The 21981-nt window shown below is 40.9% G+C and overlaps 1 protein-coding gene across 5 annotated transcripts in view; it reads left to right on the top strand.

Annotated features, from left to right (window-relative positions):
* Positions 1–21981, top strand: part of hivep2a (HIVEP zinc finger 2a) — a 121580-nt gene that overhangs the window by 87410 nt on the left and 12189 nt on the right. For 4 of the 5 annotated variants that reach the window (XM_048251206.1, XM_048251203.1, XM_048251205.1 and 1 more), the window contains 5 exons: positions 11688–16524; positions 16743–16888; positions 17304–17479; positions 17624–17725; positions 17892–18736. In XM_048251206.1, coding sequence (XP_048107163.1) covers positions 11920–16524; positions 16743–16888; positions 17304–17479; positions 17624–17725; positions 17892–18736 — 5874 coding nt within the window. In that variant the 5' untranslated portion in view covers positions 11688–11919. The remainder of the gene's footprint in view (positions 1–11687; positions 16525–16742; positions 16889–17303; positions 17480–17623; positions 17726–17891; positions 18737–21981) is intronic. The other variant, XM_048251207.1, reaches the window with a different exon arrangement.

The following is a 21981-nucleotide window of genomic DNA, read 5'->3' as shown; positions in this document are numbered from 1 at the left end:
TGAAACTAGCACAAGCTATTCTTATGTTGATATGTAGCCTAGGCCTAGCGTAATGACTAATTAGTGGGCCACTCAGGCTGATAAATGGTTTGTGGAACTCGCCTATATAGGCTTACTTTAATTTTTTGTAGGCCTACGTTCTCGTACAAAACTATTCAAAGTGCCTGTTTTTTCAATTATTTAATTACCTGTGTTATTACGTTGACATTGTCTATAAGCTAGGCCTTTTTTAAATTTATACAGGCAACTAGCCTATTGGAGTGCTATGATGGTCCCCATAAAGACATAAGGCCTTTTCATTCAAACAGATATATAATTAAATGAAAGGGAAAAAAACAAGAATATAACATGTAAACAGATGTACATGTTATAAGGGGTTATTTGCAATGACTACAGAATAGAGATAAAACATAGGCCTGACAGTGTTGCTTTGTTTAGGCTATAAGATAAGGTTTATAAGATTTAAAATTTCTACCCTCAGTAAATGTCATGTTAAGGTTAGTTTAACAGGTGTGACCTTTACATTATTCAAAGCTTGCTCAGGAGCTATAGGCTTACTCCCTTGATGTATGTGATGTGATCAAAGTCCTAGTATGTGATGAGATCAAAGTCCCAATAGACTTGCTTAAAATTAGTTGAATATAACAATCTGTGTAGGTTTTTATAGGCTGTATTGTAATATGCTATCAATATATTATAATATATATTATAATATAATATATGTTACGTCAATTTATCAATTAGTTTCCACAAAATTCCCCAGAAGTCATCATTTAAGGGGTTAATTTTCAAAATTTTCGTCACGGGGAGCATGCAGGCCCAGAAGTATTTTATTACATGTGGCCCACATTCTCCAGCAGCACCCAATCAATAATTAGTATTTTTGTAAAATGTGACCACCTATTTTTGAATGTGATGCCTTGACTGGCAAAGTATATGAGACAGCATAAGGGTGTGGGTGTGTGTGTGTGTACTGCGTATGGTTGTGGGCCTATTTGGAAAAAAGTCCAGTAAACCTTATCTGATTTTCATTTGTCATTTTGTCTTGATTGAGATAGAATGATAGTGAAAGAAAGAGTGTAGTGCTGGAGAAGTGGTGTGTGTGCTCTTCCTACACATAACAATGAAATCACTTTTTATCTTGGGTTAGGATTAAATAACAAATAATTGTGTATAGGCCAGTGTTTTTATTGAAGCAAAAAATGAACAAAGTATCTAGTAACTGTATTAATACTTGATTTGAATTGTAAGCATTGCTACACTTTCTTACTCAGAAAGTAAAGTAACAAAATACAGTAATCCATTACTTTATAATTAGTTACCCCCAACACTGAATTTTGAAAGGTTGCCACTAGTTGCAACTCGAAGTCGTGTTGGTATTAAAACATATTGTGAAGGATTTAAAAAAGGTATTAAAAGGTATTAAATTCAACTTAAGAATTTCTGTATATACTCTGGTCTATTGTTTTTTCCATCATGTCTGTTCCTCTTGTGTCTTCCTGTTTGCTTTGTTTACTTCCTGTGTCCTGTTCCATGTGCTCCTTTGTTTAACCTGGCCATGTGCTCCTGTTTGTTATTCTTGTCTCTGCCCCTCACCTGTCTCTAATCATTAGTCCTGTTACTCCCATGTTAAGTTCACCTGTACCTGATTATTGTGTCAGTGTCTTCACTTGTGTCTCATTGCCCTGTGTATTTAAGCCCTCTGTCTTCCCTTAGTTTTTGTCGGTCATTGATGTTGTTGTTTGTGTCTTGTGAGACACCTGGGGGGTATTCTATCAACCTCGCGAAAGGCCAAACCTGCCTTATTTCGATAAGTCTCGCTAATTTTAGTGAGAATTCCGTTCCATTAATGAGGTTAACGTGAATCTCAGCTTGGTAACCATGGGAATTTATGCCACAGAACTAACCTGCTCCGTAGCAGGTTAACTTTCAAGCTAAATTAAGCTGTGTTGCAAAAAAACCCAATCTGTCGGAAAACGAGTCCAAAAAGATGGTTCCTTCAACCTGTGCTCTCGTCACCTGTAGCCAATTTCAAAAATAGACTTCAAAAATAGAAGTAGGCCTATAGAAATGTTTTTTCCGACAGTGCACCAAACATGGATTTACACATTCACTAGCTCCAAAGAATGTATGAAGATTATACGATAAAAAATGTTTTAACTTCACATGCGTGTGGTTCTAGAAATTGTGCTACTCTGCGACACTTACGTTCGGTGGTGGTGTAACGTGCAGCGAAACGGCATAGGAAAGGAATTCCATTTTTGCGTGTTCGCAGGTTCGCTTCCCATACGAAGTATTAAGACTACATTGTTTATCACCTTGATGATGGCATTTTTAGTTATAATCTTTGATGAAAGACATATGTCTACTGCTGATAAAGGGTCATGCACATTTGGTAGGCTGTTCAGTGACAGCTTTGCCAGTGGGGCTATATTATATCTGATGCAAGCCAAAGGATAATTATTCTGTAGCCTAGGCAGCTAATAATTAAAACTGCTTCATGTGTCAACGATTGTTCATAAATATTAAATCAACTGTGTGCTACACAGATTAAATACTAGGCATAAATTAAATTGAAAGCCATTGCATCTCAGACAACTTTATTTCAAACACTTTGGGACTTATGGGAGACAATAGGCTATTATGTTGATACTCATTTATTTTATGACCACCTAAACCTAGACAATAATTTGGAATGAACTATTTTAATATAAGAACGTAGGCTATAGATAGTTTTGAATATGCCAAAGTTGTATTTGAGTTTATACCATTTATTCATTCACTCGTTTTGTTCAAGCATAGACTATAGTCTGTGTTCAAGAGTGAAGCCAATCAAACTCGCAATTGATTTCAAACCATTAGCGTTGTTATTTTAAATGTATGCTTTCATTATTCTCCAATTTCTGTAGACAATCTATTTTTTTCTCACGATGTTAAATTTGATGACTTTCGATGAAAATCCTGTAGATGGTGCTTGCCTATCGAACAGGAATCGTCTAGTATTGTCTTAATTTTATGACATATATCATCTTTTCGTCAATCTACTGTTTTGGTCTACTTTTCTACCTCATGCACGAGCAGAGATGAAGCTGAACTAAACCTCGCTTGAACAAACGAGGCCAAGATGCCGCTAACTTGAGTTAATCGAACGGCTATAGCCCCAAGTGAAAGTCTACACCAGTTCAAGCCAGGCTATTTCTGTTAAGCGCCGCCTTTATTAGCGAGGTTGATGTAATACCCCCATGGTTTGCTAAGTTCCTAGTACAGATTACTGTTTTCCGAGGTTTGCCTCATCTTGTCTTGCCTTGCCCTGCATTTGGGTCCGACTCTCCCAGCAAACCATAACAGGAGAACACTGATATTGTTGTGAAATCTGCTGACCAATGCTGGCAATGCTGAATTTTATGAACTGTTGTCAAGAAATCCTATGGATGACTACATTAATAAAAGAGATAAATAATGCAATGGAAAGAAGTGGCTGTCAAAGAACCAATATCAATTCTTGAAAATAGCACATCCTGTCACCCCAGTGTTCTACTTACTTCCAAAAATCCACAAATGGCTTCAAAATCCTCCAGGCAGACCCATTGTTGCCAGCAAAAACTCCTACTGAGCCAGTTTGTGGATGTAGGGATTAAAGATATTGTAAAGACACTGCCAAGTTATATTTCTGACACTAGAGATGTTCTTAAAGTGCTGGCTGATATCTCCTTCCCTAATCATGCTTATTTCGTGACATTTGATGTGGCGAGTCTATATACGAATATTCCCCATGAAATTGGCATGAAAGCCATGGACTTCTACCTTACAACTAAGAATGAGTGGAACTCAGTGGAACTGTTAATGATGATGACAAAGTTTATTTTGAAATCAAGTTATTTCATCTTCAATAACAAGTACTACCTACAAATTTAAGGGACGAGTATGGGATCTCCATTTGCACCCAACTACGCAAATGTATTTATGGGCCCATGGGAGGATAGACACATATTTAACACCAATCCTTTTAGACGAAACATTCTTGTGTTTAAATGGTTCATTTACGACATCTTTTTGATTTTCACTGGTTCTGAAAAGGAATTGAGCCTTAATGAATACATGGCTTGGGCAGAGGCGGGGCCGGCTCGGGCGACTGGGCTGCAGGCGTGGCGTCGGGCGACTGGGCTGCACACTCGACTGCAGGCTGGGCACAGGAGCGGGTGTCGCTGGGCTGGGCACAGGAGCGGGCGGCTCTGGGCTGGGCACAGGAGGCATGGTATCGGATGACCGTGTTGGCCGACGCTTGGCACCACGTCTCCTCCTGGAGGGAGCCTGAGGGACCTGGATGAGTGCGAGTTCTGGGGGGAACTGGAACTCCTCAGGCTGGGGTTCTGGACCTGAAGCGGCCGGCTGAAGGCCCAGCACGCCCACCCTAAGCCCCTGGCAATGGGCTGGAGGGGCAGGGTCAGGCGGGAGACTAGTAGCCTCAAAAACTGGATTACTGGAGGGACCAAGGAGGGACTGAAGGCTCTTACCCAGACCTGACAGCTGGTCGGCCAGGGTAGCCATTCCTGGAACCTTCAGTAGCCAGGACCTTGAGGAAATAGTCCTCTCCATCAAGGAGATAGCAAGCCGGCGCTCCAAGTCAGTGGACTTCACTAGCTCAGAGTTGAGTCTACTGAGGGTGTACTCCACCTCTTCTAGCCTCTCCATGGAGAAATCAGAGTCTGCTGGGTCCATTTGTGGTCGGATCGTACTGTCAGGGTTACAAATATAGGACCCATGCGCAAGACTCTTCTTTGCACGCACGCACGCACGCACGCACGCACGCACGCACGCACGCACGCACGCACGCACGCACGCACGCACGCACACGACTTGGACTCAACGAAACAGAGAGACGATCCGACAAAGAGACAGGGGGGTAGAAATACACAGACCAATTAACAGAGACAGAGGACTGGACGAAACCAACGAGACAATAATGGGGAACAGGTGTGGAAGCAGAAAGGAGGAAAAACTAACAAAACAGGAAGCACAGACCAAATAAGGAGATGGGGCGGAGACAAAGACAGGTGACAGGCAGGTAACACAAAGCACATGGGGAACAGGCAAAAACAAACACAGGACAATACACAAAATGGCCACCAGGGTGACACAAAATCAGCAGTCCGGGCCAGATCCTGACAAATATGAGCTATGACATAAGTTGGGTGTGAATGTTTAGTGTTTCCCACAGAATTGGATTCAATTTGTGGCGGTGGCTGACTTGGACAATGGGACAATGTTCCATTTACATCGGGATTTTGTGAACATTTAGTGTCAGAGTCAATAAAATTAATAGAGCATGGACGAGTAACCTAGTCAAATGAAATGAAAGTGATTAAATTATTATTTTTAAATTATTTAAATAGTACAACATAGAACATTATATTGTGTGGTGGCTGGTTTTGATTTACTATAAAGTATAGGGGCATTCAACCTTTTTCAGCTCAAGGGACCCTTGGCTGAGGCCATGTCACCAGCTTTTGTGAACATGAAACCAATTCACAAATCCATTCAATGATTTGGATTTGCAGTTTAGCACGCCACCTTCTATGCAATGCTTCTATGTGGCAACAATCCCTCAACCGGTTGCGCCTGCAGGAATGAATGCTATGGTACGCACACCCACCTACAGACCCCCACAATGAAAAGTATAATATTTGTCCGTTTCCCGGTTAGGTTTGTGCATTGGTCAGCTAAAAAGTAGGCTACATAATACTAACATCCACATGCAATATCATTACAACAACAGCGCCTAACAACAACCAATTCATTTGGACAACTTTATACAGCCCTATAGATAAAGTTAGGCTCCCTTTAGTTTTGTTGTAGCGTACAGTTCACATATAGCCTAACGTTTTGACAAGCACACCAATTTTGCCTACATTATTTTTGCGGCTTGCCCATTTGAAATAACTCCTCTAGCTTTGCGGTCTCCATCCTTTCTGTTTTCGTTGTTTAAAAAAAAATGTGTTATGTCCATGAGTCTCGAGTTAGTGAATTAGCTTATAACATTGTGTGCTGATAACCAGCATAGATAGTAAAACAAAACAACAAGTAGCCTAGACTACAACTTCTGTAGCGTGCGTGCATATTCTCTCTCCTGCTCAAACAAAAAGTGTGCACATGCATATATTAAGTTGATTTTGATAACGTGTTTACAAACTTTACTTTACAGAAAGTTGTAAATAGCCTACTGTCATGCAGTTAATGGGATACACCTGCAGGCGCACCTGCCTTCAACAATCCTTTATGTTTTGTTAAATGCACATGCAGAGGAGAGGCAGCGGGTTCTTTATGAGAGAAAGCGGGTAGGGGCAAGGAAAGGCTGTGTGTGTACAAAGCGCAGCTCAATGAAAGTGATTGAATTATTTTTAAATTATAGTACAACATTATTGTGTGGCGGCCGGTTTTGATTTCGTGGCGGCCTGCCACAGATTAGTCAATGTATGGGAAACACTGATGTTATATATTCCATCCCCTAATACTGTTTTACTAGTTTATTTGACAAATAATTTATATGGGCCTGCTCTATAAGCACCTTATGTCTGTTTGGAATTGTTTTGAGAGCCTATTGATGTATCTCAGAATAAAGGAATGTCCACTACATCCAGTGTTTTGTGTGTGTGTGTGAATATGTTTCACTTAACTCATTAAATGTAGCTGGATACTCATGAATGCATCTATAATAGCCACAATAGGATGTGTGGTTTGAAATGAGAATAAACAAGAAATAATTTTTCCATTAATTGCCCATTATAAATTACATAGCAATGCACCTTACTAGCATTAATGCTTGTGTGAAGCTCACATTTCTTTACCATAATACAGTACAGGGGCCTTAAACCTTTTTCAGCTCAAGGGCCAAAATGTTACCAGCTTTCATGAACATGAAACTGAATTCAATGATTTGGATTAGCTTAAAAATGTAATGTCTTCACCCAAACTAAACTTTACAACCAAAGTTTATGAATATCGGCTCTGTAGCTTTTCATGTTGTTTTATCATATAATAAACAGACAAACCATTATGTAGAGTAGCCTATGTAATCTAGTCTAATCACATTGCCGCATAACATGTAGCATTACATGTGGCGTTCAACACACTCAATTTGTCATATCAATGGCATTGCTTATGATTAAAAATATTATTGCTGTCTTTGAAAAGTTTTTGTTTGGATGAAAGTAGCTGCACCAATCTTAGTTTTTTCCTAAACTTGTTTTGTGCATGGGTTCACCGTTGGTCATTGCTTATGGTTAAAGCCTATCACTTTTATTGGTTTAGCCTACTATGTGTCAGTCATTTCCATTACAACTAGGCCTAATACAATTTTAGATATTTAATCTCTAACACTTATCGTCGATAAAAATTACTCATATTACTCGCACATCCTTGCGTTATCGTGTCAATTTGACCACTGAACTAGCCTACCTGCTTTCTGCAAAACACAACTGAAGGAATTGCAATAGTGGGCCATGAAGATGCTTGCTAGATTCAGGTACAGGCTATGGTTTTCTAGCCACGGGTAACGTGAAACGACAAGCTGCATAGTTTTCTATTGCCTTTATGCATGGTGGAGTGCAGAGCTGGCAACCCAGACAGAGGCAGAGCTGGCAACCCTCACGCATTCGATTGGTGTAAGAGCGCGTGGAGTGTGAGAGTTGGCAGCTCTGCAGAGGTCTAATTGAAGACGTTTGCGTGATACATTCACTTGTTATCACTGGTAACAACGCTTATGATATTAATAAACCCCTATTCAAATGGTCAAAACAATGCTCCAAGTGGGGGGGGGGGGCGTTCTCCCAAGTCTAATGCCCTCTAACATCAGGAGATACATTAGTTAACTCGTAATGACATTAACATGCATAGTAACATACTAAATAAACCATAATCATGATATCAATATTCACCGCTACACTGACAATCATACTGAATATCAAATGCTTAACGTTAGTGGAAACTAATGAGTGAGAGTGATCATGGGACGGTCCTGAATCAGTGCACCAAACTTCATAACTTTAAATTTTCGGCCAAATTTTGACCTGTTGGTGGCGCTAGACGGCTGTGTTTAGAGATCCGTAAATTAGCGTGAGTGGTCAGTGGAGTGTCCCGAAACTTTCTGCCAAATTTCAGCACTTTTTAGCCAGGCGTTCTATGGGCTGCCAAAGACTCCAATGGCAGAGGAATAATAACAGGAAAAGCTAGTAACTCAGTGGGTGCATTCGTAGTTTCGCTGCTAGGCCCCCAATAAGTTTGCTGCTTTCAGCAAGCACATTTAACCAGAAATGCAATTGTAAGGAATTGTAAGAATTCCTAAGTGAAATTGTAAGTGCATTGTAAAAGGAATTGTAAGTACATGAAAATGCAAAACATATGACGTAAGATAGTGTTAAAACAGATAACTTAGCTAATGTTTTATAGCTGTTAGGCTAACAATGTTAAGTATGTTAACAATGTTAACCATGTCACTTGGTTAACTTAGCTAATAGTTTCTAACAAGTATGTTAAATATGTTAACTATGCTAACAATGTTAACTATGTTTGCTAGCAGTTACACTAACAATGTTAAAGGGACACCAGGCAACGTTTTCGTGTTAATTCGTCTTCGTGTTAATCATCTACGTAAGTCGGTATATGGTTAAATGACTCATTACAGGGCAAATGAAGACTCTCTCGTCCGCCCCTACTGCCTGTAGGAAGAATATCCTGCTTGCAAGTTCGGTGTATCCGATCCACCGACCTTCAGTCTCACAAAGTCTCAGACATCGCTAGAAGCAGGATCAGTTTACATCCTGCATCCCCAGTACAGAGGCAGGCTAACGAAAATCTAGCGATTGTTGCAAACGTGTGTTTAATGGCTGAGCTGGCGAAGAAGCAGCGAAAACCCTTGATGGAAGATGCAAAGAAAAGGAAAAGAGCTTCAGATCAAGCTAGGGCTCGCACACGTATCAAAATGTACAGACACTAGGGGGAGCTTCGTAGAGAAAAAGCATCAGGCTTGCCTGGTGTCCCTTTAACTATGCTGACAATGTTAACTATGCTAACCATGTTACTTAGCTAGCTTAGCTTATGTTTAATAGTAAGTAAGTAAGTAAGTATAGATACTCTTTTGATCCCGTGAGGGAAATTTGGTCTCTGCATTTATCCCAATCCGTGAATTAGTGAAACACATCACACAGTAAACACACAATGAGGTGAAGCACACACTAATCACGGCGCAGTGAGCTGCCTGCAACAACAGCGGCGCTTGGGGAGCAGTGAGGGGTTAAGTGCCTTGCTCAAGGGCACTTCAGCCGTGCCTACTGGTCAGGGTTCGAACTGGCAACTCTCCGGTTACAAGTCCGAAGCGCTGCTCTGGCAGATTTTAAGACTTCAGTCAACAGAGCCGTTTCAGTGGAGTGGACACTTTTAAACCCATACTGGTTAGAATCAAGGAGATAATTCTCTAAGAGAAATTATGTGATTATTTGATAACTACCCTTTCTAAAACGAAAAGGTAGAAGTGAGACCAGGCAATAGTTCTCCAAGGGAAGCAAGGGAGCAAGGGAAAGCGTATTAAGCAGTGGAGTTACCTGAGCCAGTTTGAAAGTAGTTGGAAATGTACCAGAAGTAAGTGAGGCGTTAATTACATGTGTGACTGCTGGTGTGATGGTGGGAGCTATGTCTTGGAGTAGTTTGGTAGGAATAGGGTCTAGTGGGCATGTAGTAGGGTGGCTACATGTTACAAGTTTAGACACCTCAGTCTCAGTGACAGGGGTGAAGGAAATGTTCCACCATTAGCCTGGAGAGGTAGGTTGTGAGTGCTTGGTTCAGAGAACTGATTACTAATGGCTGCTGCCTTGGCAGCTAAGAAAGAAATTAATATGTCAGCTGTGAGGCTGGTAGCTGGTGGAGGAGGTGGAGGATTGAGTGGAGTTTTGAAGGTGGAAAAGAGTTTTCAGGTGTCAGTGGTACTGTGGATCTTATCATTGTAAAAAGCCTTATTTGCAGCAGTGACACTGGATGAGACAGTATGACCAGTATCTTCAGAGATCAGTAGGTGTATTCATTTTTTGCCATTTCCTCTCAGCAGCTCTGAGGCCAGTGCGCAGAGTTCAGAGGGTATCATTCAACCATGTATGTGACAGGTTAGGACAAGCAGGTCTGGTGGATAGAGGGCACAGACTATCCAGACAGGAGCGTAGTGTAGAGCAGGGAGACTCAAGAGAGGAAAATGTGCTAGACAGTGGAAGAGCAGAGGCTACTAGAGAGGAGAAATGGACAGGAGAAAGGTTGCATCAAAAAGAGACCATGGGTGGAGGGACAGAGGGCTGTTCTGTGAGGCACACATTGAACTGTATGAAAAAGTGGTCGGAGTGGTGCAGAGGAGTAACTGTTATAGTGTCTGTGTCACAGTTTCAAGCAAGAAGAGATCAATCTCTCTGCCTGCTTTGTGAGTTGGAGTGGGGACCCGCTGTAGTTTAAAGGAATGTATGAGAGGCAAGAAGTCCACAGAGCTTGGATTATCTAAGTGCATGTTACTGTCACCGAGGACAATCATGGGACAGTCATTCTCAGGGATGGAGGAGAGCAGGGTGTCCAGCTCATCAAGAGAAACGCCCAATTGTCCCAGTGGACAGTAAATTACATTTACATAGATTTCGACTGGAGCTGTCACAATGATAGCATGGTATTCAAAGGAGTCATAATTGTTTGATGGTAACAGTATAGTACATTTCCATTTGTTGGAAAATAGCAGCTCCCCCACCCAAGCTCAACACTCACACTCACACTCAGGAATTAAACAAGAAAGCAGTTTAATAAATGAACATCAACATGTAATTCGCAAGGCTTTGACTTGGAAAAACATTGTACAGAAACAATTTAGAAATTAAAATAGGTAATGAAATCAACTCTCCATATTAAAAACCACATCAAACGGTTTAAACTAAGCCATTTACATCTCGCAAGCTGCTAGATTTTATTCAAGATGAAACACACCCATGGCTGATTTAAAAAACATAGGAACATCCCTTTTGAACAATGCGCCTGGCATCTGATCACAAAATCATACCGTTAAATTGGCAAATGTGGACTAATGTGGCTAAATGTCTTTGAACCTTGTGTGTCTGACCAACTGTCAGATTGCTAAAATAGGGCCCAAAGTCTCACTCCATTGAACGAGGAAGATTAATTCAAGGGACCATAGCAACACCCTAGCAACCGCTGCAACCACTTTGCATGCACTGGTTGTTCCTTCAGGAAATACATCTCAAGATACCCCTGAATCTTTTCATTTCAAGGCATTGTTTCTAATATTTTTTCATTGAGCTTGATATACAGTATATGTAGGTGTAGGTGGTAGAGTATGAAGACTGAATATTGAAAACAATACTATTAAACTATTTTTTATCTTGATCTAAGATTAATAGATTAATACTGCAGTTTTTGCAGTGTATATTTGCGACTATTTAAAATATATAACTAGAAATAGTGTGTATGTGTGTGTGTGTCTCTCTCTGTGTGTGTGTTTGCTTAGCTGTGTATTTGCATAGAGGGATGGATCCATTTTATTTATGAGTTTTTCTGCAAGCAAAATTTCACAAGACTCACACAATGTTAAAAAAGTATCATGTAGCAACCTGAACATTTTTTGTGAATTTTCCTTTTTTGTTTCTTTATAGATAGTACAGGGATCACACACTGGGAAGACCAGGACAACATAAAACTGAACATCAAGGATTTTTTTCCAAGTGTGAGGTGTGACATACAGTAAAAGAAATGAACTGATGGGAAAGGACTATATCGGTAAAATATGGAACAACCTGAAAGGGATGTATCTTTTCTGATGTTCGGAACATATGCATAAGCAATTTAATGAGCATCCTTACTTAACACAGTATAATAAAGGGGATAATGGAGCATCATGAATCAGCTGCAGAACAAAAATGCAACAAGGAGACTGGAGAGAAGAGCATCCTACAGAGAAAATGGGTTTCAGAGCCATCACCTAATAATAGACTGTTTTCAGACCTAGATGGGAAAGATCAATCAGGACTTGAAGGTCTACAGGGTGGGGTGAGTGGGTGCAAGTCCACTAGTTTGGGACTAAAGTATCACCCTGAAAAACGTTTGTCATCTGCAATGAGTCGGTCATCTGAAAACAACCAGTGCCCACAAGTCAACCCTGCCTCTTATTCCCAAAAGTTACCACATTCATATCCACAACAGCTAATGCAAAAATCTGTATTGCCTGGCACAAAGCCACAGCCTAGTCCAGAAACTCGTACCTGGCAACTGAAATGTCCTTCCTCAGATGACATGTTCCTTGAACACATCCATAGCCAGGGAGTCTTCCCACAACAAAAGTCTCCAAGTTCACCTGTGGTATTTCTACAATATTCTCAGCCAGGATCTGAGCAATATGAGGAAATACATAAAAAGGAACTGAAACCGAAGAAACCAGGAAGATATGTCTGCAACTACTGCGGCAGGGCTTGTGCTAAACCCAGTGTGTTGAAGAAGCACATTCGTTCACATACCGGAGAACGCCCCTATCCCTGTGGTCCATGCGGCTTTTCCTTCAAAACCAAGAGTAATTTGTATAAACACAGAAAATCCCATGCCCATGCTATTAAAGCAGGACTTGTTCCATTTTCTGAACAGGTAGCTACACGTGCAGACATGGATCAGGCCTCTTTAGTTGGAGAGGCAGACATACATTCAGATGTAGAACAAAGTACAGATACAGAGGAAGAAACCACAGAGGGTCTTTTATTCCAGGACAACATTTGCCAAATTCCACAGATATCATTTGAGTCTGAGTCAAGCGCAATGGAAATGATTGGGCAACCAGCATATGTTGATTCGGCAGATGAGTCATCAGTGGCATCTATGAAAGTGCCTATCTTAATTATTCCCAAACAGGGGATCCCATCAACATCAATGGAATGCACTGATTCTCAAGCTGTTCAAGGCGATGAGTCCCATGCTATCAAACAGAGGTTTGCTTTGAGACTTACTGAGAAAAAAGGCCAGGACTCGGAGCAGTCTCTTAATCTATTGAGCCCACATAGCAAAGGCAGTACAGATTCAGGCTATTTTTCAAGGTCTGAGAGTGCAGAGCAACAAATTAGCCCACCCAACACCAATGCAAAGTCCTATGAAGAGATCATGTTTGGAAGGTATTACAGGCCCAATGCCAGACTGAGACAGTCCATCACTGTGGGAATGGCAACCGGTCAAGACAATACCATTTTCAGTATGCATGAGTCTGATGCTATGCTGGATGTGGGAATGAGATCACTGGAACACAGGCTCTTGACAGATGACAGTTCAGACTTACAAATGGTACCTAGATGTGACATACAAGTATATGCCACTGATCCTTACCACAACAGTAGTCTTTTAGAAGCACCTTCTGATTCAGGGCCTCTGATGCGTAGCAACTCAATGCCAACATCCTCCCTAACAAATCTTAGTGTTCCACCAGGCCTCAGAGTGAGTCACTCATTTGATGAAATGATGACTCCAGATGATGTCTTCTATCCCGGTGCAGCTAGTTTACGAAGACTGAGGAGACAAGCTGCTTTTGAACATTCAGCTCATGAGGGACATGCGGATTCAGAAAACATAGGTGTTCTTGCCAAGAATACAGTTCCACCATTAAAGTATTGGAACAAAGGAAATCTAATTCAAGATTTTAGGTCCTCAAGAAAAGAATGTGTTCCTGACATGGAAAGAACCCCTTTTGTCTCACATACTTATAGAGTTGAAAACACCACCAGAAAACGCAGAAAGGAAAAGAGTGTTGGAGATGAGGAAGACTCTGTCGGACACTATGACAATAGTAACAGTGGTTGTGTTGAAATAGTTGGGGATTATGATCCAAATATGGGTCAAGATGTTTCAAGAGGTACATCTACTGGAAAATGGTCCATGTGTAGTTCACATAGTCAGTCAGACAGTTTTGATAATGTGGCTGGAATTAGTTCTGATGTTATTATTTCAGATCTTGACCGAAAGGCAACAGGTAATGTGATCTCTGTTATACAGCACACAAACTCATTGAGTAGGCCAAGCTCATTTGAGAATTCTGACTCCATTGATCTTCCATCTTATCAAGACAAACCAAACAGAAAGTTATCAGAGCACTCGGACACTGAAAACATTGAGGATGGTAAAAAACCTGAGTTTGCATTGAGATCTGAAAGCAAAGAGCGGCAGCAACAAAGTGATGGTGAACTGGTTGGTCTGTCACCAAACCAGCAGTATCATATGCCTCATAAACTTGTGAGGCAGCCAAACATTCAAGTGCCCGAAATCAGAGTGACAGAGGAACCAGACAAACCAGAGAGAGAGCCAGAGGCAGCAGCTAAGGAACCAGAGAAGCAACACATTGAAGAATTCCAGTGGCCTCAAAGAAGTGAAACTCTGTCACAACTCCCAGCAGAAAAGTTACCTCCCAAGAAAAAGCGCCTTCGTCTGGCGGACATGGAATACTCATCTGGTGAATCAAGCTTTGAGTCCACTTGCACAAGTCTATCAAGGAGTCCCAGTCAGGACAGTAATCTGTCTCACAGCTCCAGTTTCTCTATGTCATTTGAAAAGGAGGAAAGTATAAAATGCATGTCCCCAACCAAACTGGAAGATTTATGCAAGCAATCCGAGTTTTTAACTGTTCCAGGAAGTGGATACTCTCTCTCTATACCAGGCCACCACAACAGGGAAATGCGACGTTCCTCATCAGAACAGGCTCCCTGTACATTACCTGCAGAGGTACCAGAGATTCGTAGTAAGTCATTTGATTATGGAAGTCTTTCTACCACTTCCAGACAAGGAGAGTTATATGCAAGTCCTTCATCTTTAAAAGAACGTAGACGGGGTTACCTTGTCAGGCAAGCATCCCTAAGTGTGTACCCTGACACTGCTTTGCAAGAACAAAATGTAGAAACAAGTATGAAGCAAGAACATTCTGAAATTGCACCCCATCTCTCAAGTTTAGGTTGGCATAGTAGTTCCCTTACAACTTCTCATGGTACAACTACTAGTGAAGAACCAAAATCAAAGAGAGCACAAGGATCATCAGACTGTGAAAATTCTACAAAAGAGTCAAAACATCAAGAAGCGTTGCATCCTTCCTTATCCCCAAAGTTTCAATACTGGGATTCCTTCACACAAAGGCAACAACACTCTCTGTCTTCCAGTAAACATCACTTACCTAAAGTACGTGTCAGACATCCCAGTTTTCTGCCAGTTCACCAGCAGCTTCCCCAAACTCTTCATCAAGAACATTGTGATTCAGAGACAGATAGGGGTTGCAGTCAAAGCTATCTTCATCATCTTCAATCACATTCCTCTCAAACACCTTCTATAAGTTCAGATTCCCCGCAGCACCCCCAGCCAGTTGTTTCCACTTTAAATGTAAGGTCTGAGTCATCTTTCCCAGGAATGCTGGTCCCTGTCAGAATCCAGACTCATGTGCCATCATACAGTAGCATCATGTACACAAGTGTGTCAGAGATCATGGCTACGCATGCACAATGCACAACTTCAAGGGTTATATCCACAGAAAACACATTGCCAATTTCACTGTCAGGAATAGCTTCAAAGCATGAAACAGGGGTCCACCTATCACACATTTTTGGACATCCACATCCATCTGTGCAATATCCAATCTTGACAATTCCAGAGTCATTGTCTGGAAGATTGAACACAGGAATTCCTCTGTCTTTGACATCTGGAACAATGTCAACTACAGATGCTTCATCTGGCATTGGAGCAAGCAAACGTATGTTATCACCAGCCAGTAGCCTAGAACTCTTTATTGAGACCAAACAACAGAAACGGGTCAAAGAGGAGAGAATGTATGGGCAAATAGTGAAAGAGCTTAGTGCTGTAGAGCTTAGCAACACAGGTGCAAGTAAAAGTAACAGAAAGCCAACAGATATTTTACACAATGACGAACAAGACAAAATCACATTACCCCCAACATCATCCTTGCCAATTATGCAAGACACTCAGGATAGGTCAAAAGAGCAGTTGAATGTTGATGAATCTGTTGCAGAGGCTCACTGTGGTCAAAAAACAGTGTTCTCAAGAGATGTTCAAGATGAGAGCAAGCAGGATACGGGCAACAAAATACCAGTCAAAATGCTCATACAACTTGCTGCAAATCAAGGTGGTGGTGGTTCTGGGAGCACATTTCTGCTCACTGATTTAGCAGATGTACAACAGTTCTTTCAGTTCCCAACTCTTCGGACAACGACTAGTGTGAGCTGGTGCTTCCTTAATTACACCAAGCCAAACCATTCTCAAATAACCCCCTTGAGTTCTGTGTATGGCTCTTGGTGTGTAAGTTCCTACAATCCAAACCCATTAAGCCTTAGTACAAAGGCCACCTTAGCCCTGCTTTGCTCAAGGCAGAGAAAGAACACTGAAACCTATACAACCGCTGCTATGCATCAACTTGGGTCTGGAAAACTTGTGCCATCTCTCTTGTGGAAGCAGAGGTTTGTCCAGGTAAAAAGTGTATGTGTGTGTGTGTGTCCACATTGTGTTAATATTGTAATATATTTTATACTTGTAATATTAAGTTGACTAATTTACTGTTTATTGTATGTGAATTGTGGAAGTACATGATAATATAATAACATCACTTACTGTTTAAATGAATTTGTATTAAGTTAATATGTATTATAGTTTTTTCATAATTTTATTTGATTTCATTATCATTTTAGCTGAAGTCAGAAGTCACACAACTAGATTCAGGCAAATATAGTCATCAAAAGAAGTGCACAAGAGAGAATGGAAATGATGACCATGGAGAAAAAGAGCCTATTTCAAAGCAAGATGAGCCAACTCGCATAAAAATTTTTGAAGGAGGGTATGTGACTTTAGCAAACAGTGTTTTGATAAAACTTTACCATCAAAATGTGTATAGCTGTAGTTCAAGTTTGTATAGAAATCTGACTCCAGGACCAGATGGCAATAGTTTCAAATGGCTATTTTGGTTTCAAGAAGTTTGTTTCCATCATGGAAAACATTCTGGTCAAATGTAACTGGCTGTTCATATTTTCGGACGAGTCAAAGTCTGGACCGTTATGTAATACAAATGTAGTGAAAGCAGCTGAAGCTAGTAGGGCTATGCAAAAAAGATGACCATCAGTCATTTGAAGAACTTGTATATAGAATAATGATAAAATATAATAGATACTGGAGCCCTTTGAGCTTTCATGTGTATTGACTGTTTTAAGACTAACCTGCTTTTTTATTTTTTTATTTATTTTTTTATATTTCAGGTACAAATCTAATGAAGACTATGTTTATGTGCGAGGTAGAGGAAGAGGAAAGTACATATGTGAAGAGTGTGGAATCCGCTGTAAAAAGCCAAGCATGCTGAAAAAACACATTCGCACTCATACTGATGTGAGGCCTTATGTCTGCAAATTCTGCAATTTTGCTTTCAAAACTAAAGGTGAGACTTAAATTCATATATGCAAATCTCCCATCCTCAACAAGAATAAAATCAGACCTATCAGACATCTATATTTGTTTAGTGAAAATGATCAAGTGTTGCATTTTGAAACCCACCAATACTGTACTTCAACTTTGGTTTCAGGAAATCTCACAAAGCACATGAAATCAAAAGCTCACATGAAGAAATGCTTGGAGCTTGGGGTGTCAGTGACCTGTGTTGATGATGTGGAAGCAGAGGAAGCAGGTGTGAAATATTTCATGTGCACAGACAAATAATGGTTCTCTCCATTTTACCAAGAATTTACAGTAAACAATTATGCAAATGTAGATGGTGATTAATACAAGTACTTTGATCAGAAATATAGGAGTTGTGAATTTGTAAAAACTATATTTGCATCCTACTTTGCCAGATACTGCAGAGGAAAACCCACAAGATTGTGGGCAATTTGGCATGGCTGACCATCAGTTCTCTGATGCAGATGACTCAGATGGGCCAGACGATGATGGAGATGAGATAGACGAGGATGAAGAAGATGAGGAAGAATATGATGGTGATTCTACACCAAAGACATGTTCTAGAAGCACAAGCCCTCAGCCCCATAGCCTTGCTTTGCTTGCCGCTACTGTGGTTACTGCCTCCCAAGGATCTTCTGGAAACTTTTTGCACTCTGGCTCTAAATCTCCACTATTCAGTTACTTAACAAGCCTGCCCAGCATCCAGGTCACACAGCTGAGAAACTACATGAACCAACTGAGTGTGCCCAATTCTATGGATGAAGATTCCAGCCTGTCACCAGAGCATACCCCCTCCTCTTTTGACCTCTCCCCATCCTGTCTATCTTCTCCAGGGTGTGACTCCTCTCCTCTTAGAGAGCCATCTCCCACATCCCAGAGATACCTCTCTCCCAAGGGGGACTTCTCACCCCGTAGACGCTTGTCCCCCAGAAGAGAGGCCTACCATCTCCGGCATTTATCTCCTCGGAGGGACATCTTCCATAGAGATGTGTCCCCCAGGGGTGACCATTCGCCGATAAACCTCCTTTTACCCATATCTAATACAGGGAGACCCACATCTCCAGGACGTGAGCTGAGCAGTAGAAGAGATCTTTCCCCAAGGAGTCGCTATAGAGTGAGACCTGTGTCCCCCAGGAGGGGTCTACATCATCAAAACTCCCCCTGGAGTCTGGGGCAAAACCTTCAGGCAGAGTTTACATCACTGGCACTAAAGACAAGGGGTCCATCTGAATCAGAAACAGTGAGTCATTTAAAAAAAAAATATTTTCGGATACTGAATCTAACTGAATTTACATTAGAATAAAATCAGCAATAAACTGATTGTGCATAGAAAAATCATTTTCAGATACTGAATCTAACTGAATTTACATTAGAATAAAATCAGCAATAAACTGATTGTGCATTGAAAAATCTTTTCCAAATCTTTGCAGTTTTCTGGCGCTTTGCAGTTTTCTGGTGGCACTAAGGGACTTTTTCTTGTCTCTCTTTCCATTCAACTGGATCTCTTAATTATCTTCCCCAGTTTCTCTCACCTTTGTTATTTCTCCATCTCTCCTAATTTCAATTACTTTTTAAACAATTTTGATAATTAATATTAATATTAGGGCTGTCAAACATTTCATAATCCCAATTAATCGCTGACTTTCTATAGTTAATCATGATTAATCATATATTTTATCACATGATTAAAATTCTATTATTTTACATTTCTAAACATTCCAGAAGTCCATTTTAACAATCTAAAGCTGTTACCAGTGTATCTTGATTGGGAATCAAATGAAAGCAAAGAAAGTTACTTTATGAACTTAACTTTAAGATATTTTTGATTATTTCAAATAAAAAGATAAAACATTATTCTTCAGAAATATAGCTGATACAAACTGAAATAAATGCTACAGCAGAAGTGCATGCACAAAATGTACACATATACTGTAAATGACATAACAAACAAAAAATACTCCATATACGGTGGGTAGTAGTTAAGAATGGACACTTCATTGACGAACAACGTGATTAACGCAGCTGCGTGAAATGTAAGTACAACTGCAGCCGCTTGGGGGCAGCATAAGTCCGTTGTGGCGTTCCGCGGTCGAACCAGACGGCGCGTTCGACAGCAAGGGCTGTGATTGGCCGAGTTTTCAGTGTGTTTTTTCTCTGTGATTTTAGCAGCCCCTGCAACATGCTAGTCCACTGTAGCCTATAAGCTTTGTGCATAATGTCAAACATAGTTTTGGATTCAGTGGCAGGATTTCTTGATTGTACAGTGCCTGTCTCTCAGTAATTTCTTTTTCCCAGACAGCTTGACAAGTTACAGTAAACAAGATCACATTATTGTTCTCCAGGTTTTTACATTGTAACACAAGAACAAGTGAATCATGTACAGTAGTAGCATATTCAAGACAAATTACCATACCTAATCCACTAAACCCATCCCACCCACCCAAATGAAAACAAACAAAACACAAACAGTCAAACAAATAAAAAACAAAAAACAAACAGTCTGCCTGCACATCAATGGGAAGAAGGGTCAGGGGGAGGGGAGAACAATTTTGGATTTGTGGTTACCAGTTACGGCCTTAGTATTTACTTCAAGATAGCTTACAAAAGGAGCTCAAATCCTATCAAAGTGGTGCCTTTTGTCTCTTAAGGAAAATCTAATTTCCTCTAGGTGTAAAGTGTTAGTGAGCTCACTAAGCCATGCCTGTAGGGAAGGGACCTGTTGATTCTTCCAAAAGCTTTTTTGCTGTCAGCAGTCCAAATGACAGGAATTGCTGTTCAGATTTTGACAGTTTGAATGACTGTTCTGACAGCCCAAACAATATAAGAAGAACAACTGGCTCAAGGTCCTTTTGTGTGACTTCAGTAAAAACTTTAAAAATGCCCTGCCAGTATCCTTTTAGGTTGGGGCAAAGAACAAAACTGTGAGCTAATGACCCATCAGCCTATTTGTGCATTTATGGGGGATAGTAGATTAAGTGGCAAGGGCTGCATAAGAAAGGTGGGGGAGGATTGGGATAGGGGGGCACCAACAAGCAACAGAGCAACAGGGGCAAGGAAAAAGGAAAAACTCCCTTACTAAGGCAGTAAGATCAAAGTCAAAGTCTGCTTTATTGTCAATTTCTTCACATGTCAAGACATACAAAGAGATCGAAATTACGTTTCCCACTATCCCACGGTGGAGACAAGACATATTTAACCAATTAAGTCCACAGACAAACATAACATTCAAGTAAACAATATAAAAAGTAAATAAGAAGACACATACAATGAAGAAATAAGAGCAGCAAAATTTGGGTTGAAATTGTGCAATTGTGCATAGACAGTCAATATAATAGTGCAAAAGTCAGGCCAATAAATGGCTGAGGTAGTTCTGTTTGAGTATGCAAGTGGCATAGTGGTGCAAGTTATGTAAGAGCAGCAGAAGTGTTTTCAGGACAACAACAACAAGTTGCAAAGTGTGCAAGTGTACAAGTGGAGATGGAGGGAGAAGTCCATCCTGCAGGGCTTGGGTGTTTTCTCTGATTTCAATGATTTAATAGTTTTGTTTATTTCTTCTAGTGCGCACGGAACAACCTGCACCCACGGGCATTCATCATCAAACTGCACTACTTCCAAGAGTGGGAGATTGTCATGCGGAAGGCTGCACAGTTGAAGACCATCTCCTATAATCAAGAAAATATCCTCATTCAGGTGTATCAGCCGTAGCTACGTTACCGGTGCCAAAGAGACGTTCTGCATATGCATATCTCAGGGTCTGTGAATCGTTGTTCGTCGTCCTTGTAGGTGATCCGCATGGTTGTTGGATACTGAAAACCATATCGAACATCTAGGCAATCACGTAGAAGTTCCTTGGCTCTGCTGAAGCGGGCGCGTTGCTTAACAATGGCAGGTGGCAGGTCGGGGAAGATGAGGATATTTTCTTGATTATAGGAGATGGTCTTCAACTGTGCAGCCTTCCGCATGACAATCTCCCACTCTTGGAAGTAGTGCAGTTTGATGATGAATGCCCGTGGGTGCAGGTTGTTCCGTGCGCTCTGGATAACGTTGCTAGCTCTGTGAGCACGGTCTATCATTGGGGGATTATCCAGGGCTAGGGCAGATTGTAGCACTTTTGCAATGAAATCCCTGTTGTTCTGGCCTTTCTCTTCGGCTTCCTTAATGTTCAGAATTCGTACGTTTTGTCTTCTACTCCGGCTTTCCAGATCTGTGCATTTTTCGTTCAGTTGTGAAACAGATTTTGGTAAGAGTCGCACCTCCTGTTGAAGTTTGGTGATCTCATCTGAAGTGAATGAGGCACCTCGCTCGAGCTCAGCCAAAGTTGTCGCCTGCTCGCTAGCTACTTCCTTCACAGCAGAAATAGCATTACTGTAGTGTTAATTTCGTCAGACGAGACGAGAGGAAAAATGTTAGTCAACAACCTTTTTTTCCATGACTAAGACGAGACGATGACGAGACTGCACTAATGTCCTGAAACACTGACTAAGA

Source organism: Alosa alosa, chromosome 8, assembly GCF_017589495.1.
Source record: "Alosa alosa isolate M-15738 ecotype Scorff River chromosome 8, AALO_Geno_1.1, whole genome shotgun sequence".
NCBI lineage: Eukaryota > Metazoa > Chordata > Actinopteri > Clupeiformes > Clupeidae > Alosa > Alosa alosa.
Note: the sequence above shows the minus strand (reverse complement) of the source record. Positions and strands in the feature narration are given on the sequence as shown.